This window comes from Lissotriton helveticus, chromosome 2_1 (genome assembly GCF_964261635.1).
Source record: "Lissotriton helveticus chromosome 2_1, aLisHel1.1, whole genome shotgun sequence".
Lineage (NCBI taxonomy): Eukaryota > Metazoa > Chordata > Amphibia > Caudata > Salamandridae > Lissotriton > Lissotriton helveticus.
This window is the reverse complement of record NC_136059.1, coordinates 1,526,389,700-1,526,410,651: the sequence shown is the minus strand read 5'-3', so window position 1 is coordinate 1,526,410,651 and position 20,952 is coordinate 1,526,389,700. Positions and strand designations below refer to the sequence as shown.

General features: G+C 45.1%; 1 protein-coding gene across 1 annotated transcript in view; it reads left to right on the top strand.

The window, feature by feature from the left end:
• LOC144818763 (uncharacterized) overlaps positions 1-20,952 on the top strand; it is a 157,901-nt gene that overhangs the window by 43,818 nt on the left and 93,131 nt on the right. Inside the window, exon 3 of the mRNA XM_078676491.1 lies at positions 12,850-12,960. Within this exon, the coding sequence (XP_078532617.1) occupies positions 12,850-12,960 (111 nt within the window). The remainder of the gene's footprint in view (positions 1-12,849; positions 12,961-20,952) is intronic.

Below are 20,952 nucleotides of genomic sequence, written 5' to 3'. Positions count from 1 at the left end.
AGCCTGAACAGCTGATTTTGGATTTGCCTCAGAAAATCATTACGCTCATGAAAACTCTCATGCCAGCGATGAAGGTGAACTGGGATAAGTTATCAGCTTGTAAGCAAAAGAAAGACGAGAGTGTCTCAGATTTCTTTACAAGGTTTGAGGAAGCGTTTGTCGACCACAGCGGCCAGGACATGGGCGCTGAGGGAGGCCAGCGGTTATTCATTGACAAATTCGTGTCGAATTTGTTGCCTGAACTAAGCAACAAACTAAAGAATTCAGAGAGTGCGTGGGCAGTTTCAACCCCTGCGCAAATACTAGCAACGGCTCAGTATTATGAGAATAGGGAAAAAGAAGAAAGTGATCGTGTAGAAAAGAAAACGAAGGAGCTCAAAACGAAGGTTTTGTTGCAGCAAGCATATCCTCCACGATCAAACCAAAATGATTCGCAACAGCAGTATCGACCACGAGCACAGCCCGATAGGACACAGCCGCGCTCTGACAACTTTGATTATAGATCTTCACTTGGGTATAATCAGTGCGCATATTGTAGGAAAGAGGGACACCTAAAATATGATTGTCTTGCCTTACGGGACCGTCTGAATGGTGTGTCGACACGTGGAAACCGTGGTGGTGGTCCTCAACAGACACCACGTGGTAGAGGTCGTGGTTCTTCCCACAATCAGATTGATCGTCATCAAAATCAATCGGATGCGAATAATTATTTTGACCAGCGAAATACGGGGTCAGTTCGATCTGCACAGTATAATGTGGATGATTATTACGTAGAGCATGAGACTGTTGTAAATGACCATTACTAGGACAGCCAACGACAAAGAGAGGGAGTAGTGTCAGTTCCGGTCGATCAGAGTGGGCCTTACGTTGCAGTGGCTACATCAGGTGTAGTTGAGCCTTTTCTGTTAGACACTGGTGCGACGAAAAGTTCCATCATGCATTCAAAACTCCCTGGCGCACCTTTGTCTGGCTTAACGAACGTTTCCGTTGGATTCTCTGGCGCCCCTGTTAGTAACCCAGTCTCTAATCCTTTGCCTCTTATGATTGGACCTCGTGAGCTAACAGCTCCACTGATTCTATCTACTGGTTGTGGTGAAAATCTTTTGGGCCTGGATTTGTTGAAACGATTATATGCAACATTGTACTGTTCCCCCGAAGGAGTGGAGCTTACATTGGGACGGAGAGTGATCTCTCCCATGTATTTATCGGTCGATAAATTCCCACCGGAATTGAGTTCCCTCCCTGCGTCCTTATGGGCCACAGGTCCTAATGATGTGGGCCTGTTAGACATTCCACCTTATGTGATTCAATTGAAACCAAATGCGCGATTACCGCGTTTACCTCAATATCGTATTTCTCTTGAGGGCGAACGAGCGTTGTTAGCAATAGTTCATGATCTCATTGGAAAAGGTGTTGTTGAAGAAACTCGTGGAAATGTATGTAATAGCCCTGTATTGCCAATTCTGAAACGAACTGACCCAACTAAACCTCCTGTGTATCGTTTCGTTATAGATTTGAGAGAGGTAAATAAAATAGTAGTTCCACAATTTCCTGTGGTCCCTGACATTACGGCTTTACTAACAATGATTCCGGCATCTGCCTCCTGGTTCACAGTGATCGATCTAAAGAATGCTTTCTTTAGCATCCCGATTGCCGAGGAAAGCAGAGACCTATTCGGATTCTCATTAGGTGGTCGCAGTTTTAGGCTAAAACGCGCTCCACAGGGCTACTGTGAGAGTCCGTCAATCTACAGCCAAGCACTTAAAGGTCAGCTTGATGCCTTTGTATTACCTAGAGGTGCAGCTTTGATTCAATACGTTGACGATCTTTTAGTGGCAGCTGATACAGAAGCTATTTGCAAAACGGCTACAGTATCATTGTTACACTATCTACATGACTTACACCACAAGGTATCGCCTTCAAAGCTACAGTATTGTTGTCAAGAAGTTACCTATCTAGGTCACTTATTGTCAAGAGAAGGGAGAAGGTTGACCCCAGAAAGAATTGCAGCAATTTCCCAAATGACTGTGCCAAGAACTCAGAGAGATGTTCGCGCCTTTTTAGGTATTACGTCCTATTGCAGACAATGGATTCCAAATTTTTCATTGTTGGCAAAACCATTGATAGCCCTTACGTGCAAGGATGTTTCATCCCCAGTACCTTGGTCTGAAGAATGTCAGAAAAGTTTTTCGGAATTACGTGATGCGTTGTGTTCGGCTCCTGTGTTGGGCACTCCTGACTACAGTAAACCGTTTACACTATACGTTCACGAGAGGGATGGTTGCGCGTTGAGTGTTCTGACACAATCTTTTGGTGGTAAGCAACGCCCATGTGCCTATTTTTCTTCAACTTTAGACCCAGTAGCAAGAGCCTTGCCAAGTTGTTTAAGGGCAACAGCGGCAGCTGCAGCGTCCATTCGACAGTCCGCAGGTTTAGTTATGGATAATATGCTCACGGTAATGGTTCCGCATGCAGTTGACACTCTATTAAATAGAACGAAAACTCAACATCTGACAAGCGCAAGATTGTCTGGATATGAGTTGACGTTGCTGGCCAGTCACATACGGATAAAACGATGTAATGTGTTGAATCCAGCAACATTGCTGCCGATCGACACAGAATCAAGTGGTGAAGCAGTACATGACTGCTATCTCAGAACTGAAGAGGAAACTAAGGGTCGTATTGACCTAAAAGATACTCCATTGACAGATCCCGATGGTACTTTGTATGTGGATGGTTCTTGTTTCAAGTTGCCGAACGGTGATGTGACAACTGCGTATGCTGTAGTAACATTGAAAACGATTGTAGAAAGCGCAAGATTAAGTCAGAAATCGGCTCAGGCTGCCGAGTTGATTGCTTTGACGAGAGCGTGTGTGTTGTCTAAAGATAAACGGGTGAATGTGTTTACAGATAGTCAGTATGCGTTTGGTGTGGCACATAGTTTTGGACGACTGTGGAGAGAGAGAGGATTCCTTACGTCACATGGTACGAAGATTCAACATGGTCAGCTTGTAAATGATCTTTTAGATGCACTCACATTGCCTAAACAGGTGGCCATAGTCAAATGTAGCTCACATCAGAAAGTAACGGATGATGTGGGTCATGGAAATGCGTTTGCGGATGAAACGGCTAAAGAGACGGCTAAAGATTTGACGAACAGAATGTATGTTACGAGCTCAGTAAGATGGCCAACAGAGACTGGTATGTGTGAAGACACATTTGAAAGTGTGAAAGCAATACAGAATGAAGCCACTGAGACGGAAAGGACAAAATGGAGAGAGAGCACGGGAAGATTGGATGAGAAGGGATGTTGGGTTGATCTATCAGAGAAGCAGAGATGGATGTTACCGGATGTGTATGTGCTCGCTGTTGTTACAATGGCTCATGGTATGGCACACATCAACACAAAAGGCATATGCAAGTTGTTGTCTCATGTATGGAAGAATGATGGGATTACTAAGTGTGCCGAGAGAGTGGTCAAGAATTGTATGGTGTGTTTGATGCACAATCCTGGTAAGGGCACCCCCACTCCACCTGGCCATTTTGCCCCTCCTACGTACCCTTTCGAAGTTATCCAGTTGGACTTTATCCACATGGAGAGATGTAATAATTTGAAGTATGTGTTGGTTGTGGTGTGTGCATTTTCTAGGTGGATTGAGGCCTACCCCCTTAAGGACAATACGGCTTTATCCACGGCAAAAATTTTGCTCAAAGAATATTTTCCCCGCTACGGAATGCCTCGGGTCGTATGGTCGGACAACGGAAGTGAGTTTGTTGGGAGTGTGATGAAGAGTGTGTGTCGCGGGTTAGGGATTGTACAAAAATTTCATAGTGCAAATCATCCACAATCAGCAGGATTGGTGGAAGGATATAATGGCACTTTAAAACTGAAATTGGCTAAAATTCAGGCAACAACTGGTTTATCATGGCCCGACGCTTTGCCTCTGGCTCTCCTGTCGACCAGGGCAACTGTACACTCTCGAGTAGGGCTCAGCCCATATGAGATTGTGTTCGGTCGTCCTGCTAATGTATGGGGAGTTCCAAGACCGAAGGAATTTGACAGAATTGAATACCCTATGTTGATTGATTATCTCTATGATCTGACTGCTAAATTGAGTTTGATTCATCAACAGGTCTTTGAGTCTCTGCCGTCACAAACAGAGGGTCCTGGTCATCGACTTCAACCAGGGGACTGGGTCCTTGTTAGAAACTACGGGCGAAAACGAAACCTAGAACCAAGATTTGTGGGCCCGTTTCAAGTACAGCTGGCTACAAGGACGGCGGTTCGATTACACGGACGTCGGAACTGGGTACATGCTACCCACACGAAGCGAGTCCCACTTCCTCTGCCGTCGGACATCTGGATGAGAAGAGGTCTTTCTTCTTCTGAGACCGACACTCCACCACATTTCGTTCCATTCAGCGAAGCTCGGCTTGTATCTGACACTGTTGCTGACTCCTCCCAAACAATTTCCTCAACGTCAACTTTGGAAAACTTGACTGTTGAACCATCGCCTGAACAATCGAACACTCCTTTGCCGTCCAATCCGTTATTCGAAGATCAGACTCGCCCTGGAAGTAGCCGATATTTTCTTCGTCCACGAACAAGTCATAAATAAAAAGATTTTTTTGTTTCTAGGTTCTACATTGCTCTGAAAATAGTGGACACCATATATTGTGTATCTTTTTCTTTTCCGTACAGCCAAGAACATTATTTAGTTAGAACCTACCATCCAGGTTGACCGTAAGGCCGTGCGGGTACTTCCTTCTGTTTAGCAGCTATCGACACAAGGTTGGTTTCTATTATCAATTTCTGGGAACTCCTGGGAATTGATAACCGCTACTCAGAACGAAGTGCGTCAAGAACGTCGCGGACGGTCGTTAGGGGATGGAATCATCATTTGAGCTGCCGAAAAGAGAAGAAATGTTGGCGCAAAGATCTACATTACAGAAAATATGTCATACAAAATGGTTTCTCTCACAAATAATCATACTGTTTCTCACCATATCTATGCTATTGGTAGGAGGAATATATTATGGGTCTCAGTTCTTATTGTCTTCTGCTACACCTACTCTTCCATCTCATGATCAATATTTTGTTTCTACTGTTTCTCCACATTCCTTTTATCCTTTGCCTCAACATGAACAAGTCAGACGTGCGGAATTCAGAAACAACTCTTTTATCCAACTCTTGCATCAGCATCAGTTAGTGGTAAACACTACCAACTGTTGGGTGTGTGGGTTAATGCCACATACCATGGATAGGGGTATTCCGTACTTAGTTCTGCCTTATAGTGCACAAGGGTCAGCTCGAGCATTACAAACTATGTTCCGTAGCGCACTAGATTCCTACCCCCATCGAGAACCACGCTCAGCAAACTCTGGTCCTGGCCCGTACCACAAGACTCTGGCGAGAGCTATTGCAGACTTAGATAGAGATATTTTTGACGCATCGCTCATCCCAGAGGAAGAGGTGCGAGCATATAAGGAACTAAGTGAAGCTGAGTACAGCTTATCAGTGGGTGAGAGGCAGCTTAAAAGCTCGCCACCGATATGGATTGTACCTCACCTTGGTAATTTCTGCTTGAAAGGTCTTGGTCGAAATCCGAGAGCTCAGTTTGGGGAGAGTGCTTGTACCGAGACGTATGTCTTACCGACGCTCTCTTCCCCTGTCTTCCTGCCTGCCAAGGGTACTTACTTTGTATGTTATGATCGAGCCTATACGTGGTTACCTCATGACTTCTCGGGAACCTGTTATATTGCGAATCTTTTGCCTCCGACTTTCACTGTGGCCTCTGATTACCACAGAACTAGAATTGTAAGAGGTGTGATTAGCAAAGAAGATACTTCCGGACAAGAAGCGGGAGACTTCTTTAAGGGTTTCCTACCGTTTTGGGGACCGATGGTTAATAGCAGGAACCTGAGGCAGTTAACTCGTGTAGTAGAATCAACTGCCAACATAACTGCAAATGCCCTTGGTAATTTGACAACCGAGCTCCAAGCGGATAGATTGATGACGTTGCAGAACCGAATGGTTCTAGATATCATTCTAGCAGATAGAGGTGGGGTTTGTACAGTCATCCATTCGAGCTGCTGCATATTCATACCTGATAACGCTCCAACGGTTTATCAAGCCATCTCTAAGTTGCACAAAATTTCGGAGTCCATACACGTGGACGAAGGAAATTGGACACTTCTGGGATGGTTTTGGGGTCTGATATCGACTTGGGGTTGGAAGATTCTGATGATCATAGGGGTTGTTGTGACATTTCTGTTCTCATGTTGTCTTTGTGTGCAATGTGGTCCTGCCTTATGTGGCCTTTGTGCTACGACGTGTATAAGACAGCCTGTTGTCACCAAAGAGGCATTGAAGGATAGAATAATGTATCAACAACATCTGAGTGATCTGATGAGTATCGAAATCGATTATGATTCCGACTAGTGCTTGCCTACCTGAGGGCAAAAGGACCGTCTGAGGTTCCGTAAAAATTATTACGATGTTCTGGGCATTGCCGAATATAGACGAGTTTGGTATCTATGAACCGCAAATGACGAGTTCGGCAAGTGTGTGTATTTTCGCTACACTACCTGCCAGGGTTCGTCTAATATTACGTGTTCTTCATCTGAACCCTCGGGTTCCATTTTAGATACGGCATCCATTTTGTTTCTTGCCCTCACGTAGTCAGCAAGCAGGTAACTGTTCGCCCCTTGACCCTCTAGTTCCCAAGCCTTGCGGAAGACGCATATTCCTTTCATGCATCTTTATGGCCGGAGGAATGACACAGCAAAGGCAGATGGCTCAGCTTGAGGGTAATCTGGCCGTGCCGGCCTATTGTGACAGCCGTGCAGGCGATGGGATCCAACTCTTTGATCCTACGATCATGCTTCCGTTATTACCCCCACACTCTTTTCTCTACACGTGTCTGACTTCCTTGCAGCTGCTCTTGTCTCTTCTTCTTTGTCATTTACAACTCTAATGGGTGTGCCTAATGGTGGGAAGATGTACTTTTACAGTTGGGAACCGGCATGGCTATTGTAATTATGTTCCGGGATTCTGAACACATGAAAGCGACCCTTTTGAAGTCTACTGTGGGAACTGGATTGTAATCTTTTGTCCACATGTTATGCAATGGCAACATTCTGTATAAAAGAGAGCGATCTACATACACAATTCGAAGCAGACTCGCAGAACCTACATGTTCATGTACTTCTTATGACTCCTGTTTCCCTGCAGTAATAAAAGCTGATCTTTGACGCCGAAGGAAGTGTCCCGTGTCTCTGTAATTTGTGCGCCGAAACAGGTATCCTATGAAGGTTATAGGTGTTGTTCCCTGGCACCGCTGGTACTGTTAAAAGTCCAGTCCTTCACCTCCCTTTCGCCCTATTCACTACCGCACCCTCTGACACTCCTCTTCCTATGTGTCCGATTGTCCAGGCTATCAGCTAGCCCTGCAGATGTAGTTTATGGCCCCAGCTGTAAAGAATCACCCCTCTTCAAAGGAGTTATAGTAGATCAAGGCCCACACCCGATGAGATCCGTCACACCACACGTGTTCCTACTATCTGAAAACCATCCTGTATTGTGATTGGGGAGGGGACCGAGCCTGAAGCGGAAGATTCCAGGAATGACTCTTTGTACATCAAAGTTTTTACAATTATGTGTCACATTAAAAATATATAGCACTCCAACAAAGTAGTAGGAATATAAAACTTTAATAACATATAAATATATACAACAAAACAAAAACAGTAAAAACATTTAAACAACGAAGAGACCGTGGCAATTTCTTTTGAATTATCCAATAGATTTATTGAAATTGACAGCACCAATAATGAAATATTCTTGTCAGTAGCGGTCTGTTGTGCGAATAGTTCCAAGGCAGCAGAACGCGCTGAAATCTAGATGGCACGAAAGTGATGTCTAGCAAGTTGCCGCCCAGCACATAACGGCGTGGGGCGCCGCGGGGGTGAGTGAGTCCAGTAGGCACCACAGCTATTCTTACCGGCATTGCAGAATTACTGCTGGGGACAATGCCTGTGCTGTAGCAGGGTCACAGCAGAAACAAAAAGGATTCTGTTGAAGATGTTGTTGGTTTTCAATTTGAAAACAGTTCTGGTGTCAACTGCTATGCTAATGTAGTGGTTAATGTTTTGTTTTCTCTAGAAAATGTAAAAGAGGGGGAGGCAGTCCAAAGTTCCGTTAAAAGGGCAAAGGAAAGGATCGGTGGTTTGAACTATCAGTCAAGAAGGGGAGGGGGTGCAACAATTTTTCCTACCGGGTCACACTGTGCTTTCACCGGAAGTGAGGTCTGCAGGATTCTAGTAATTCAAAGTGAGGCTGGCGCCGACGTCCCGCGGATACAGTTTCGTCACTCCACGGGTGATCATGGCAGTCATTCCCCATCGGGGGTCGGAGACTCCCGCGGCTCCTCTAGAATCTTCAAGGTCGTGGAGGACTACGGTGGTGGAGTCAACCAGTGACCGGGCCATTTCTTTATGCTGGGCCCGCTCTTGCCAGGTCGACCGCCATTTTGAGAGTTCGGTAGCTACTGGCGATCGCGGGGTCAAATGAGCGGACGGGCTCCACCCTGCCGGGCGAGACGTTGCAGCATGGCCACAGTGGAAGAACTCTTTTCCGGGCGCCTGGAGCGCTGAGGGTGCAGCTGGGAAGCCTCCACTGGGGAGGCGGGAGAGGCCTGTTCGCATCGTCTCTCCCTCCCAGTGCACCCCACGGCGTCTCGCTTGATATTTGTTATGGCCGGACCAGGCGATGAGGACGAGGGGGGGGGGGGTCAGAGGCATGTGCAAGACATCCCCCCCCAGGGTTGTTGCAGCAATTATACAAGAAAGAAGAAGTGTCCCGTCCGTCTTCGGGCCGGGCTTCCGGTAGATGTCGGCCGGACGCCCCTGGCTCTGGCCCCATGAACGGGTTTCTTGGTTTATCGGCTGCAGCCGGATCCCGTCGGCCTCGGCCCCCCGACCGTTGGTGGCCGGACCGGAAGAGCATGTGGCGGGACTACCTGCAACTCTCAAGGGCCACCGCGGCCGGACTGGGAGAGAGAGGGGAGGGTCGAGGAGACATTCCCCCCCCTGCAACTGTTCAGCGTTGTAAAGGCAATCCCCTGGCCGGGTCCCGCTGGTCTCGGCCTCTCCTCCGGCTACACCCTACGTTAGGATCTCCTGGCCGAGGCGTGGCAGCAGGACCTGCCTTATATGGGCTGCTCCCGGCTGGGCGTAGCCGGAACCCTGCCCCACCTTGGAAGTTTCCAGAGTGGGGGCGGATGTTCTACTGACTTGCATTTTCCCTAGTCTATCGATTTTTTTGGCGTGGCAGGCGGTGGGACAGCGAGGGGTGATTTGGTTTCTCTTACTGTTTTTCTGGTCTCTCACCAATGGCATATTTTAACGTTTTCTTGTTTCTAGGACATTAATAGGTTTTATCATTACGTTATGTTATCGTTTCTTTGTTCGTTGTTTAATAAAAGTTCATGTTCATCAGTGGCCTACTGATTTTCGTTTTCCTATTCTTTTCTTTCCAGGTTGTTTCATGCTAAAGTTTCTGTTAACAGGATACAGTGATCACTTTGTTATTATTGCATATGTCCTTTTCACTAGGGGTGCTCTCTGGTCGGGCCAGATGACGTATGTCTAGTAAATGGTCCGGGTGAAACAGGTGCATCAATCAGTGGGGAGTAGATAGGCATGACAGATTACAACGGGGGAGAAAGGTCCGCATTACGTACCCTTTCACTACTTGCAAAGATTTTCCTACGTTTATTTGCAAACAGGGAATACCTCCAAAAAGAACTAATTCCCAAACAGTCAATGTTCGGACAATCAATCAATCAATGAGGAATGAAATAGGTACGACGTGTTAAAGGCTTGCGTTACCTACCCTTCACTATCTGCAAAGGGAGAGAGAATATTCCTATTCTTCCTCGTTTGCAGGCAGAGAAGATCCTTAAGAGAACCAACTTCGAACAATTCAATGCTCGATTCAAACAATCAACAAGGGGTACTGTGAACACAAATGAACGCCGCTTATGTACATACGCATTGCTATTTTCAACAGGTTGTTCCTAATGTTTCTATTTTAGCGAGGTCAAAAAGAGATCCCATTAGTGGCCTACTGATTTTGCTCGATTCCTTTTGTTTTTTTACACGGTTTTTCGCTATCTGCAAAGACTAAACAGAGTATTGCGACTCTGTGCTTGTTTGTAAATAGAGAATGAACCAAAGAGAACAATCAATCAAATGGAGAGAGAAGCAGGCACGACGGATTACAAAGGGGGCAAAGGGCTGCGTTAACTACCCTTCACTATCTGCAAAGAGAGAGTACTCCTAATAGAAATGAGGGGTGGGGGGCAGCATTCAAAGCAGATCAGTGTGCATAAACACGAAAATGTTTTTACTTACCACGTACTTGACATTCGACAGCTTATGATATTTGCTATTAAAAAACCATTGAAATTCACTGGAAAAAACCATAGGTTATAGACCATATATAGTTAGGAATTAGCATTTACAAAACCTTGAAAATTCACTGAAAAAACCATAGGTTATAGACCATATATAGTTAGGAATTAGCATTTACAAAACCTTGAAAATTCACTGCAAAAACCATAGGTTAGAGACCATATATAGTTAGCTGGACATTTTATTGACATAAAACCAATGAAATTCCATATATAGTTAGTTGCACTAACTATATATCGCGCACCCGCAATCCACTGCTGATGATGTCACATATTACATCATTCATGACATGGTCAGTGACATCACTGATGACATCACTGATGACATCTCAAATGACATCACTGATGACATCACTGATGACATCTCATTTGACATCAATGACCACATCACTGATGATATCATTCATGTGACAATACAATGCATCTCCTCACATTTTAATATAACCTCTGTTTCACCCAGTGTTAAAAAGAGTATAATTTTTGAAACCATTGACACACCAATACTAGTTACTACATACGCACTCACTGATTGCTACGTCTACACACACCTTCACTCATTCACCCATACAATCATTCATACATACAATCACTCATCTTTACAACACTATCATATGCACTCATACACCTATACAGACACTCACAGTCTGCCACTCATCCATGGAGTTACTTACACACCTAGTCAGTCCTGTAAAGAATCAATGAGACTTCCATTTTCTTGTCTATACAGTTAAACATAGAGCACCTTACATTTTCAAACATGTACTAACACATACTTACTTTCTTATACAATCATTGATACAAGTACAGATTGATCTGCACAGAGTCACACACCTCCCAGCTAGCCACACACACACTCAGTCTCCCATACAAATACTTGGGCAATCAATCAATAACCCATATAGTTACTCATATAGCTACTGATCAACACATGCAGCAGTTTACAGAACAACAGACATAATGATGCACAAATTAAGACAGTTTAGTCACTAACCCATGCACTCAGTGAGACACATTTAATCAGTCACTCATACATTCAGTCATGCACCTACTAAATCCTTCGTCCAGACACTTATACATCCACTCATTGTTCAATATGTAAGACATATTTTAACTTTACAGAATTATACAGTCACTGGATGTTGTCATCAGTGATGTCATCAGTGATGTCATTTGAGATGTCATCAGTGATGTCATCAGTGATGTCACTGACCATGTCATGAATGATGTAATATGTGACATCATCAGCAGTGGATTGCGGTGCGCGATATATAGTTAGTGCAACTAACTATATATGCAATTTCATTGGTTTTATGTCAATAAAATGTCCAGCTAACTATATATGGTCTCTAACCTATGGTTTTTGCAGGGAATTTTCAAGGTTTTGTAAATGCTAATTCCTAACTATATATGGTCTATAACCTATGGTTTTTTCAGTGAATACATATATATATATATATATATATATATAAGATTGGTGAAAAAGGTTCAAGTAGAAGAGTTAATAGATGCTGAAACCTATACCTTTATTGATGTATTCTATTATTTTAGGATAATCTCTATCATGTTAGGTTCTGTCTGTTCCCATGAATAGTGTCTACAGTTGTGTCTCTTCTCCCAATTCTTGGAGATTATGGACAATAATATTTCCCTTCATTGAATCCATGTTTCGTGATGATTTTAGAAGCTGGTGTTTTTTTCTTAAATATTGTACTCCCCACTCTTACACATTGAGGTGAGCTTTCAATGTTTCACTCATTTAAAGTTGATTGTGGAGTGTATTGTGTTTTGGAGTCAGTACTTTTAAAGAACATCCCCATTTTCTACTTATCACTTAGATAATCTACATATAGTGGCGTCCAGATTGTGGAGTCAGGGACCTGAAGAATATATGAGGCAATGTGTCCCTAGAGATCAGAATCAAACAACATGGCAAAAATACAGTCAATAAGAAGTTAGGATTGACTTGAAAAAGGAGTTTGAGATCAGTAATTTTGAGAAAACTATAAAGGTTTATTAATCTTTTAAAGGCACATAATTCACATAATGCCATCTTTGGGGTTGGAGCTTTAGATCTGTTCAGGCACTGGAATCTGCTGTTTCTTGTTTTAGTTATATGATGTGGTTTTTTTTAATGTGTTTAACTTAAACTTAGTTTGTCTATGTACATCTTTCGCATAGGCCTTTCTTTGCACACCTTTACCCATTGGTTTTTTTCACTTTCTCAGTATATCTTTATGTAATATCCTTTCTATATTTGTCTTTGCACTGTTTTTTTAATTATGTTTTCTCCAAATGTATGCTACTTTTTAGATGACATGCTGCTTTGAGAAGACCTGTATGTGAATTGTAATTTTCTATTTACTCTTTTTACTAGGTCCTCTCATTACCACCACCATTGTTTCAGTAAGAGCTAAAGAAATTGAAGATCTGTGCCCTGTGAACAACCAAGATTTGAAGAGAAAGTGCAGTATTAACCTTTCCCCACGTGAGTGAGATATATACCAGCTGGGAGTCATTCATATATACATGCACTTAAAAAAACAAAAGTTGCAGGGACATAATAGTCCGGAAACAACATTAAAAAAGCTTAGAAATTCACAGAAAGAGGCAAAGGTTACAGAGAGGTTATAGTTGGGATCAGCTTTTACTCGTACAAAAACATTGAAATTCAGCAATTATAGTTACCAGAGCTAACTATAACTTAGGGCCCCATAATACACTGCTTATGACCTCACATATTGCATCACTCATGACCTGGTCAGTGACATCACTGATGACATCTCAAATTGTACCACTGAGTGTTTTCTAAAGCTTATGAGTATTAAACATATCTACTAATCTACTACAAAAGTTAGATTAGTATACCAAGTGTACTACTAATGAGTGATACTATTTCTAACATATGTGATCTGAGTGGCTGTCTGTATCAGGGTGTGATTGGGTGTCTGAGGGGCTGTATGGGTGTGTGCGTGCATGCATGACCGGCTGTATGGGTGAGTGATTGGGTGTCTGACTAGCACTGTGGGTGTGTGAGTGGTTGTATGGGTGTGTGATCGGGTGTCAGATTGGTTGTATGAGTGGATTAGTGGGTGTGTGAGTGGTTGTGGATGTGTGAGTGGCTGTATGGGTGTGTAAGTGGCTGTATAGTTATATACATGGGTGTGTGAGTAGCTGAGTGGGTAAGTGACGTTATCTGAGTGGCTGTATAGGTGTGTGCGTGGCTGTATGGGTATGTGAGTGGGTGGGTCAGTGGCTGTTTGGGTGAGTGGCTGTATGGGTGGGTGAGTGGGTGTGTGAGTGGCTGTATTAGTGAGTGGGTGTCTGAATGGCTGTATGAGTGAGTGACTGGGTGTGTAAGTAGTTGGTTGAGTGAGTTGGTATGTGAGTGGCTGTATTGGAAAGTGAGTGTCTGTGTGAATGGCTGTGTGAGTGAGTGAGCGGAAATGGGAGTGTTTGTATGGATGTGTGAATGGGTATGTAAGTGGTTGTGTGCTAGTGACTATGTAAGTGCTTGTGTGGTTGAGTGAGTGGCTATGTTGAGAGGTTGTATGGGTGAGTGCGTGGGTGTGTGAGTGGCTGTATAAGTGTATACATTTGTGTGTGAGTAGTTGTATGGTGAGTGCATGGCTCTGTGAGTGGCTGTATGGGTGAGTGAATGGTTGTGTGAGTACTTGTATAGGTCTGTGAATCGGTATGTGAGTGGTTGTGTGGGTGTTTAAATGGGTGTATGAGAGGTTGAGGTTGTATAGGGGTGTGAGTGGATATGTGAGTTGTTCTGTGGATGATGTCATCAGTGATGTCATTTGAGATGTCATCAGTGATGTCACTGACCATGTCATCAGTGATGTAATATGTGAGGTCATAAGCAGGGTTGTTTGTTGGAACAATTAGTTCCTCAACAATGACTTCTTTAACAACGCAGTCGCTAAAACAACCGCGTCTTAACCACCATATTTTTACCACACGTGCCTTTACCACAAATTTTTGTGGTAAAGGCATGCATGGTAAACGACCATCCATGCTATCCACCACCCTCAAAAAACTAAGCCATACCACTCCCACCCCCTAAAAACGACCCCAGACCCTCACACCATAAAAACAAACCTGAACCCCTTAAAAATACCCCAAACTCCCACCCCCTAAAACCGACCGAACCCCCACCCCTAAAAACTAACCCAAATCCATACCACCCCTAAAAACGAACACAAACCCCTCAAACTCCCTAAAAACTACACCGTACCCACCACCCCCTAAAAAGTATCCCATACCCATCCCTAAAAAACTTCCCAAACCCCTCTTACCTGTCTTGTTTCTGTCCGACACTCCTCTCTCCCCGCTCATCCCGAACACTAGACTGACTCCGCCCTAACCATGCATGTGTGTGGTTAAGGCTAAGTCGTTGTTAAGGCAAGTCATTGTTTGGCTTGCCTGACTCCGGAACTAGTTGTTCCAGAGTTAATTGTTCCGAATGTTTCCCCATACACGGGCGCGATAATTGAAAACATACGTCTCACGGTGGCACGCACCACTCGCGGGCTTCTTCTGTTTTTGGATCCATTTCACAGGGAAGCAACAAAATGAAATAACCACTGACGTCTTGTTCTGATTATGCCATGAACGATAGCTCTTAACTCTCTTCATGCCCATGATCATTCCAATTAAGTCTTCATTTTATAGGTATTCCATGCTCTGAAAACTTGAATGTTACGTAACTGCACATTTGATTTGCCGTATGGTGTAAAACTTAAATCGCAAGAGTCCATGTCGCCCAAAGCCACCCTGTACACCTTAAATAATCCCACGAACACTGACTGGAATGTACATTGCACAACTCTCACGAGTTTTATTTGCCTCGCCTCTTATAGCTGTTGCGCCACAGCTGTGGAAGTTTTAAATAAATGACTCGCATAACGTGTTCAAGGAACAATTCATTAACCATATCTATTTTTAAAACAGAAGCTGTGCTCTTTGAAGTTCTCTCTTGACACTCCCTTTTAAACTTTGCTAGAGGCTCAGATTTTTGCGTCAAACTTTTCAGCAGTTTTTTATTATTAGCTACTGTTGCAGGCGCTCCAGACTTTAGTGAGCATATTTCCATGAGCCTAAGCGTCAAGATAGCTACGGACTTCACAGCATTGACATCATTATAATTTTGTAGCTACTGTTGCAGGCACAATAGCTACGGACTGTACTGAGCGCATTTTCACGAGTATGTTCAACTTAGTGCATGTGCGCCGGGCGCGCGCACCATTTGTCAGCCTGCGTGACCACTTTCGTGGCCGCTTTGATGTTCTCAGTGAGCTGCGCGGCCACTGAGAACATCAAAGCAGCCGCGATATGCAGGCGGATCGGGTACAGTGCATGTGCGCTGGGCGCGCGCACCATTTGTCAGCCTGCGTGATCACTTTCGCGGCCGCTTTGATGTTCTCAGTGAGCTGCGCGGCCACTGAGAACATCAAAGCAGCCGCGAAAGTGATCACACACATCCTGTACTGCTTCCTTCTCAAATTGCATGTCATAAAGCATGCCCCTGCATCCAGGGACGGAGTGTGCTACACGACTCTAACACTAGGCTATTGCAGTAAGAGCACACACTCTTGTAAGACACCTTATTGCAATTAAATATCTTCACGCTTGATTAGGTTGTGTGCTATCACTATGGGGGCCATAGTTCGAAATCATATATAGAGGAGGTGGTGTTGTGCATCACCCAGTCGGTACTATTTTAGTTTTCATTAACTGCATAGTAAAAACATGCATCACTTTTATTTTATTTTCTCTCCTGTGCCCTCGCCAATTCAAACGTGTATGTGCCTAGCACTTCACTGCAGAGCGGATGCTGATGAGGGCAAGATGTGCCACAATCCTGGCTCTGCTGTGGCAAGCAGGCATCCCCGCACCCTCCCCTCTAACATTCAAAAGCATTTTATATTTACAACAAGGGGTGGTGATGGACAGAGTCTCTGAATTAAGCAGAATACTCTCACCCAGTCAAGAGATCAGGGCTAGATCCAACACCGTTTTTTAGCTCATTGCACCATCCCAGTTTCAGAACCTGGCTGTATGCAAATTAGTCTGTCCCTGGCCCAGTGCATCATGGGAACAGGGCAGACCAGACTACAAAAGCCAATTCTTACACTGGGAAGGAAACAAGCTTCCGTGGACCGGTTTCTGGCATTTCAGCCGTCTTCGGCCCGGCTTGCTTGAATCCTGATGGTGCAATGAGCAAGGGACTCACATCTGAGTATACCCTTCCACGCTTAGGGTGGACAAAAATATTTACAACAAGGGGTGGTGATGGACAGAGTCTCTGAATTAAGCAGAATACTCTCACCCAGTCAAGAGATCAGGGCTAGATCCAACACCGTTTTTTAGCTCATTGCACCATCCCAGTTTCAGAACCTGGCTGTATGCAAATTAGTCTGTCCCTGGCCCAGTGCATCATGGGAACAGGGCAGACCAGACTACAAAAGCCAATTCTTACACTGGGAAGGAAACAAGCTTCCGGGGACCGGTTTCTGGCATTTCAGCCGTCTTCGGCCCGGCTTGCTTGAATTCCACGCTTAGGGTGGACAAAAATATTTACAACAAGGGGTGGTGATGGACAGAGTCTCTGAATTAAGCAGAATACTCTCACCCAGTCAAGAGATCAGGGCTAGATCCAACAGCATTTTATAAGGTAATGTGTTCTCCATCCTTTCTCCTGCAGAGACCAGCGCTGTGTCCCGTGCTGCACCTGAGCGCTGCCAATAATGATGGCCTTTGGCGAGGGCACACGGGACATGCGCTGTTCATGAGTAAAACCTCTTCACATGTGTGCCGAGCGCTGGGCTGCTGATACCCACAGCCACAGAGCCAACCCTTTCAATCTGCCGACAGAAAAAACAACAGCCGTGTGCCCACGAATAGCCTCCTGAAATTTAGCTATCAGGTTTGGCGAAATGCGTAATTATGGGCTGCTAGCAAGCAAGGAAGGTGCATACAATGTAATTCCATGAACAATCTGTTTACTCTTTTTAAGTTAGTCAGAAAACAAAACTACAAGTCCCACAGTGCCTAGCGCTGTTGGTTTACATGTCAGGGTTTCCTCTAGATAAATCCATCCCATCTTGCTCCAGGCTCGTCATATAGTCCCAGCCTGTTCGTTCTGTCTGGTTGCCAGTTTAAAATGTTTTTAATCCCTCATTACCATAGGACGGGCGATGCTTTTAACACTACTTTAGCCCCCTTCCTTGCCCTCCCTTTGCCCTCTGACTCCTGCTGGCACACATCAACAAAACCATCATCTGCGTGGAGGCAGCTACGCTATCAGTGATTTAGGGGAGCTGAGGGAGGTCTGGGGATGTTTGTGTTCAGGGGTCAGTCCTTGCTCATGCAGATACTGACCAGTGAACACAAAAGGATCCCCTGCTGCCCGATATCATTCACTACCGTCTGCAAGGGCATCCGATTTCTCTTCGCCCTCGGCTAGGGCGCTATCTTAGTAAAACCGGTTCTGCTGATAGGGCATGCCATGGATGTGGCAGAAGCTGGTTCCAGCACACGGTGCACACCACCTATTCACAAAGAGGTGCACAGGAGTGTGCGCTTAGCACACCTATTTTCATCCTTACACGAGTCGATCCTGGCATGGGCCAGACTGCGGCAAGCGGAGGCGCTCTGCACGCCCAGCCTGCACCACAGACCCGTGCTCCACCTATTATGTCCTACAGGAGCACGGGAGGACGGATTTCGATTGCAACTGCTAACTCAAAAGTGTAAATGTAAATGTGTGCATTGACCAGAGCGGTCCCTTAAGGCCCTGGTCTGTCGACTCTGCTCACAAGGGGTGGAGTAGGAGCCTGCAGATGCCAGTGTGCCTACGAGACTCGCGGCCAGCCAATGCATAAAAGCGGAGCCAGCGTGCCTCTGACTTCTGTTACCGTGGACAGCTAGGTCAGGTGGGAAAAGCATCATACCCACTGCCCTGCATTCAGTCACCAGGAGTCATTGATGACAGGGTTCAGTTTGTGAATTGGAATTTCAAGTCAAAGGATTCCAACTCGATGTTTGAAAGAAACACAATTCTTTATGCATTCAACTCCTTAGTACTGAATTCTGCTACAACATTCTTCGTCTAACAAGCACTGGCAAAGCCAATAGGTCTGGGCTACCTAGTTGCATGGATTGCGGTGTAACTGAAGTCTGATCATTGAGACCGGCCCGACATAAGAGCCTTAGTGAGTAGCGCTGACTTAACGCAACGCTACACAAAATCACTGTGTTTATTGAGACCAGCCAAACACTTTTCTTCCTCATAAACACCGCTAGCACTTTCGACAGGTTTCAAAATTAACTGAATGAATAGCTAACTAGAGAAGCGGCCATCGAGGGAAGCTGCTCTTGTCCATACATACCAGAACTTCTACGGCAATGAACCAAACCGAAACGACCTTACAGAGAGAGAGAGCTCAGCACGGTTTCCAAGGTGCATGCCAAGAAGTATGGCAGGGTGTTTGCCTGTGCTTTTTGACCCTTCAATCTGGGCTCTCTTTACAGCAAATGTATGTTTGTTTAGATTGTGTTTATTCTGATTGTATCTCTACGGTTGCCACCCTGCTGTACATTACTACATTCATACTAGGAAAAACGATGCTCCAACAGCTGCGTTTGTTTCAGCCTGCTCGAGATCTATGTTGTCGGCAGGGATGGTGCTCGCTAAGCTGTCTAGAAAGGCTTGTTTATTGAGAGTACTCCATTTCCTGATGAGACCTCCTGCCATTGTGGGAGATTTACTATCAATTGTAATGGAGATAGTAAATTTTATCAAAAAATGATCCAACCATATGTAAGGGCTTATGATGGGAGTGGAGATGGTAAGTTTATTACTCCACACCTGATCAAGAATGTGACCCTTAACGTGCGTAGCAGAGGTGATGTGGTGGCAAAAGTTGAGACCAGAGGGAAGTTCCATGATTGGCCTGCGGGCCACCTAGCTCATCATTACACCAATAATTAAAATCTCCAAGCAAGAGGATTTTTGTGTACTCTGTGACCACAGTAGCCAGTTGTTCACACAGGGACAGGGGGAATGAGGCCATATATTGGGGGGGTCTGTAGATTAGAGCACAAATTAATGGGCCAGTCTTAGATTCGAGTTTAATGATTAGTTTATCTGCTCCAGGAAGATTCAAGGCGGACATAGAGGTGAAAACATGCTCTTTTTTAATGTTTGCAGCTACTCCACCACCCGTCTTTCCTGGAGCCCGATCGGCATGTAAAATGTAATATGGCTCTGGAAGGGCTACCAGGATGTCCGGGGAGGAGTCAGTGTTAAGCCAAGTTTCAGTAATGAAAAATATATCAGGTTTATCGTCCAGGAGGAGCAAAAAAATGTCCAGTTGGTGTTTCACCAGGGAACGGGTATTAAGATACGAAATATGGAGTTCTAAGTTGGGGACCGAGGTTGAGATGGAACTTTGGCTTTGACGGGGAATAACGGGCAGAGAGTCGAATACATTAGGGGAGTCTCGGAGGATATCAAGATGGTTCAGGTAATCCAGAGTGGCTGGACAGAGTAATAGTTCAACCTGGTGCAGTGTTCGCAAGTCTTCCGAGGAATAGGTAATTATTTGGACAGGGGTGCTGGCCCCTGGGCGCATCCTGGCACAGACGGGCTTGCCTTTGGGGCGCCACTGGCGCGCCCGCTGCGCTCGTCCGCTGCGTGTACGAAAGGGTGTGACCATTTTATGTCAATGAGGGCGGGAGGGCCGAGCTACTGGTCTGCCAACCCGAATCCTCACCTAAGATGGCGGCTGAGGAGAACCCCCGACAGCACCTAATCGGCTGCGGTGGGAAGGCGGCGAAAATACAGGTCTGTGCAAAACAAGGTTAAAAGTACAGGTCTGTGCAAAACAAGGTTAAGAATACAATTTTTTTTAAATAGTGGTAGCGCTATGCTGCATTCCCGGCTTCCGCCTCAGGAATGATCGCTCTCAGTGTCACAGTGACTGAGTGAGTGAGCGGAAATTAAAGGCCTCTGTTGAGGCATGGCTGCATATCTTTTGTCTTCGTTTTTGCATTTTCAGCTTTACCTAGTGAGGTGATGAAATAGATGTGATTAATATATCCTGGGAGTGACGGGTTCCTGCTTTGGTCTTCTGAAGACTCTTAGAAAGTTTCTTCCCTTGTTATCGGAAGAGCATCGGAAGCTGACTGTGCAGGCTCTGATTGGGTCCAGGCTGGACTATGCCAACGTCCTCTACCTGGGCCTGCCGGAGTACCTGTTACAGCGCCTTCAGGTGACGCAGAATGCGGCGGCGAGAGCCATCTTTGGCTTAAATAGGCGAGCTAGGGTGTCGGGCCTCTTGCAGGACCTGCACTGGCTGCCTATTAGCAACCGCATTATTTTTAAGATGCTGACTTTGACCTTCAAGGCCTTACACTCTGGAGGGGCGAAGTATCTCCAAAGGAGATTGTCCTTTTATCACCCGGCCCG